The 4,707-nt window shown below is 38.9% G+C and overlaps 1 protein-coding gene across 5 annotated transcripts in view; it reads left to right on the top strand.

Annotated features, from left to right (window-relative positions):
• Nucleotides 1-352: 352 nt before the first annotated feature.
• The window catches only part of LOC123515640 (oplophorus-luciferin 2-monooxygenase non-catalytic subunit-like), a 38,137-nt gene continuing 33,782 nt past the window's right edge, over nucleotides 353-4,707 (top strand). For all 5 annotated transcript variants that reach the window (XM_045274459.1, XM_045274457.1, XM_045274456.1 and 2 more), the window contains exons 1-2: nucleotides 353-1,029; nucleotides 1,297-1,452. In XM_045274459.1, coding sequence (XP_045130394.1) covers nucleotides 384-1,029; nucleotides 1,297-1,452 — 802 coding nt within the window. In that variant the 5' untranslated portion in view covers nucleotides 353-383. The remainder of the gene's footprint in view (nucleotides 1,030-1,296; nucleotides 1,453-4,707) is intronic.

Below are 4,707 nucleotides of genomic sequence, written 5' to 3' on the forward strand. Positions count from 1 at the left end.
CGAACCCGGTCTCCTCGGTTGTGAGCCGAGCGTGCTAACTACTACACTACGCGGTGTGTGTGTGTGTGTGTGTGTGTGTGTGTGTGTGTTTAAGAAGTCAATAATTTTACTTAATTGATGAATTTGCAAGACTATTCGTTTGACTTTTGGAAGCATGTTGCAATTGTTTTCATTAATCAACACGGAACAAATTATCAGGACACATTTCACATTTCCCACGCTTTACTATTTCTCACCACCTTCTTTACCTGCCACCATTATCTCTCCCACCGTAGTTATATATATGCATTATTTTTTTTTTTCATTTTTGATTCACATGCTGTTGTAAATAAATAGTCCTTTCCGCTCTTCTCTCGTTCTGTAGTTGGTGTCCAAAGCCAAGTATGAAGCTCCATTTGGTGGTATTGGTGGTGACAGTGGTGGCGACAAGTGGCAGATCTTCCAGTCTTGAGTTGCTTGGCAACAATGAATTACAATTTGCCACATCTTGTCCGAACGATGCAGACATCCGACCTTGTGAATGCATTGTTTCTTCGGACGGCTTCTCATTGGATATGGATTGTTCAAAGGTACAGGACGAAGAGCAACTTAAAGCAGTGTTCCAAGCCGATTTTCCAACCAGTGCTTTCCGCCGATTCACAATTCATCAGAACAAACAGCTGCGAATCCTTCGTGACGGCACTTTTAATTATGTTACTTTCGAAGAGATATGGATCACTGATGGAATCTTGGAAAAGATTGAAGATGCAGCCCTTTCTGACAGCGCCTCCACAGCACGAAATTTAATCTTTAATTTGAATAATATCTCCATCTTCCCTTTTTCTATCCTGAGCAATTTCGAGGAGCTTTTGTCCCTTGATTTGAGGGTTAACAACTTGCAAGGATTTCCCAAGCTCACTTCCTCTACTCTTAAGATCCTGTACCTCTCCCATAATCCTCTTGGTAGCCTTCCTGTTGACGCCTTTGGTGGCACGCCGTCCATAACTGACCTCCATCTTTCCAATACTAAAATCACAGAGATCCTTCCAGGTAAGAAGTTACTCATCGTCAAATAGTTCCCTACCATAGCACTTCACTTACGTTTTCACAAAGAAGAAATCTTTTAATCTAACTACAATGGCTGTTTTTTTCTTTTTTATCTAATTATCTCTAGCCACTTTCCTTATCTTCTTTATTCATAACATTCTCTTGGCCCCATTTTTTCACCACCTTATTAATACTTCTTACCCATGAGCAATGTCCCGTCTTTGTAGCCTCTGGTATGTCACATTCATGATGCATTCCTCTCCACATCAGGAACCTTACAAGGTCTACCTAAACTACGCAACATTGGCCTTGGCAACAATCAATTGAAGGAGTTAGTGGAAAATTCTGTGCAATGCAACAGCAATACGGGTTTGGTAGATCTTGGATACAACGAGCTGCGAACAGTACATCCCAACGCCTTTCCAGGTAAGAAGTGAATTAGAGAGGGAGTACGTATTCAGGAAACTGCAGCGCTTAGTTAATGTAAAAATTTTATATTTCATATATATATATATATATATATATATATATATATATATATATATATATATATAAAGTCCTCGTTTTACGGTAGTTCTTTATCCGGTAAATTCAGTTACGATATTTGGAAATTACTACCCTCGATTCGATATACGGTAAGAAAGTTCACAGATACGGTATCCGCTCATGTCATCCGAGAGGGCCCAGCGCGGGGGAACAGGGGTGGTGACGTCATCCACGCCACACCTCCCACCACTCAGTACTGTACAGTACTGACTTTAACTTAACCACCCTGGAGCCTGTGTCTGTCTCATCTCTTCCCCTACGCCCCCCTTTTTTTTTTTTTTAACTGCATTACATATTACATGCATTACTAATTAGATGAATAAATGGAATATTAAAGGGTCTATTGTAAGCACAAATATATTCATAATAATTATGGCAAACAGTAATCATAATACAAAGATAAATTAAGTTCACACCATTCATAATGTTAGCATAAATATTCAATATTTGTTATTGAATATAATCCACTTAATCATAACATAAACAGCAAAGGAAAACAGGTAATATAGTCCTAGTGAAAAAAAAAAAAAACTACATATCATTCATATGGTCAGTTTCATTAGCTTTTTGTTTTGACCTTTGCATGACTTATGTTTTTTTCTTATTTGTCTTAATGTTATTATTTAGATTACTAATTCTAAAAATATTTTGGCAAAAAATTATATGACATCATCAGTGAAAACGAGTTGGGGCTGAAACTGAAGTAGGCTTATACCTAAATAACACTGGTAATGCTTTCGCTTCACAGGTAGGCTATATAGCACTATAAGCAGTACAGAGGTATACAATAATCATTTAGAAAATTCATCAATTTAACCTACCTTGAGGTAAATTAAGGGATGGAACTGCGGTATCTATCAGTGGCCTGTAACTCTTGGGTGTCTCAGTGCCTAAGAGGTGATACTTTAAATCATCCTTGTAGTCAGAACTTGTAAAATGCATGGAACATATCACTGCATTGTCTACATTGAATCACCTCGGGAACAAGCTTGAAACCACTGCTGTCTGCGATTTTTTCCTTCGGAAACTTGAAATACTTAATGCCTAAACCTGCTGTTTTTCTTTTCGTGTTATTGCATCCAATAACACGAATTTACAGCACTGTGGAGAGTTTGATGAACACTTCAGCTAGCCCAGTGTCCACAAGCGATATGTAAACAACAGGAAACCCAGGCGTCAAGCCAAAATGCTTGAACATCCCGCCAAAAGTCAGCTATCAGTGAGCACTGAGCTGGGGTGGCGCGGGAAGTGCAGTGCTTCCATGAGTTGATGAAATCTTACCCTAGATTTTTGTCGATTTTACCCTAGATTGTCGAAGTTTTCCATTAATTGTTGATTAATGCACCCTTATCATACATAAGTTTAAATATTGGCCCCCCCCACCCCCAAACACACACACAGGACTACACACTACAGCCACTACTGCGGCTGCTCTGTGTGGACTCGTCATCGCAAGTGACTGACTCTGTGTGTGAACTGTGATCTATCCGTCCGAAGGTCCAAAACGTGTACGCGTAGTAGATGGGTGAGTGGAGACTGGGGAGAAAGTGGATGGGGTGGGGGGGTGAAGGGATGATACAAGTCACGGGGATGATTGTGTACATGAATCGAACATGAAAGAGAACCAGTCTGCCACCAGATTGGCACCATTCCAAGCACACTTATCCATAGGACGGCAGATTACCCTAAAATTACCCTAGTTTATGCATTACCCTAAACACTACACTAAGAAGTGTCCAATTACCCTAGTTTAGGGTATTTTACCCTAAAATGGAAGCACTAGGGAAGTGTGACGTGGATGACGTCACAACAACAGTCTCTTCCCGCGTTTCCCATTGAACACAAGTGAAATACTCACGTGTGTTATTTGTGGATATTATCACGACGCACAGTGACGCACCTATAATTCCCCAAAACTTTATTTATTTTTTTTATATGACTATTTTCATGTATTTTAATTTTTGTAGGGGTGACTTTTGACGTGCTGGAACGCATTCCATATTATTACATGTTATAATGGGTTCGGTATACGGTAATTTCGATTTGCAGTAAGGTTTTCAGGAACGCACATGTACCGTATAACGAGGACTTACTGTGTGTGTGTATATATATATATATATATATATATATATATATATATATATATATATATATATATATATATATATATATATATATATATATATATATATATATATGGGCACCGTCTTAATCCCCTTTAATTTATTATTTCATTATATGTGAAGCCTATGGCCACCCATCGCGGGCCCCTCGGGCTGTTATGCTGAGGAGACGACCCGCCACCCTCCTCTTTGTTTCCACCATTTTGTGTGCATGCGAGCTTCACAGTCAGTAACCAGCTAGCCTTCAGCGGAGATAGACACGCACTCTCGTCGGTCTGGCACAGTGTTAGGGAGATTCGTGTTGCTGGGCATCGCTTGTTACTCGCTAGTCATCGGTCTGGGAGTTGTGCCCTCCTGTTGAGTAGCTGGCTTGTTATTCGGTAGACCGTGGCTGTGTAGGACAACGGGCTTGTTGTCCTGAGGAAAGTGTAGCCGGTTGGGGCTGCATTTCCTGTTGTGCGTTCGTCCACTCGGGTGTGGCGACGCGGAGAGACACGCTTTGTCTCGTCCTTTAAAAAAAACCCGTTTTTTTCAACCAAAAAAAAGGGAAAAAGGGAAAAAAATTTTTTTTCTTTTTTTTAAAAAAAATTTTTTTTTCCTTTTAACCCTTTTTAAAAAAACCAATTTGGGGGTTTTTTTTTATCCCTAATTATCCAGACCCACCTTTACTCATTCCCGGCCCCATTTTCCCACCACCTTATTAATACTTCTTTAACCCATGGAGCCTTGTCCTTCTTTTAGCCCCCTTTTTTTAATGTTACATTTCATGATTCAATTTTAAAGGAAATTTAAAGGGTCTATTTAACACCAAAACATTTTTGGCAAACAAATCAAATTAAAAGGAAATTTAAGTTAAAATTTTGTTGCAATAAAAACAATAGGTTTTGGTTAAATCCTTATAACAAAACAGCGGAAAACAGGTAATAAGTTTCCAGGAAAAAAAAAAATTACAAATTATTGGTCGGAAACCTTTGCAGGCTTAGTTTTTCTTAAATTTTTAATTTATTATTTA

The sequence above is a fragment of the Portunus trituberculatus genome, chromosome 39 (assembly GCF_017591435.1).
Source record: "Portunus trituberculatus isolate SZX2019 chromosome 39, ASM1759143v1, whole genome shotgun sequence".
NCBI classification, from domain to species: domain Eukaryota; kingdom Metazoa; phylum Arthropoda; class Malacostraca; order Decapoda; family Portunidae; genus Portunus; species Portunus trituberculatus.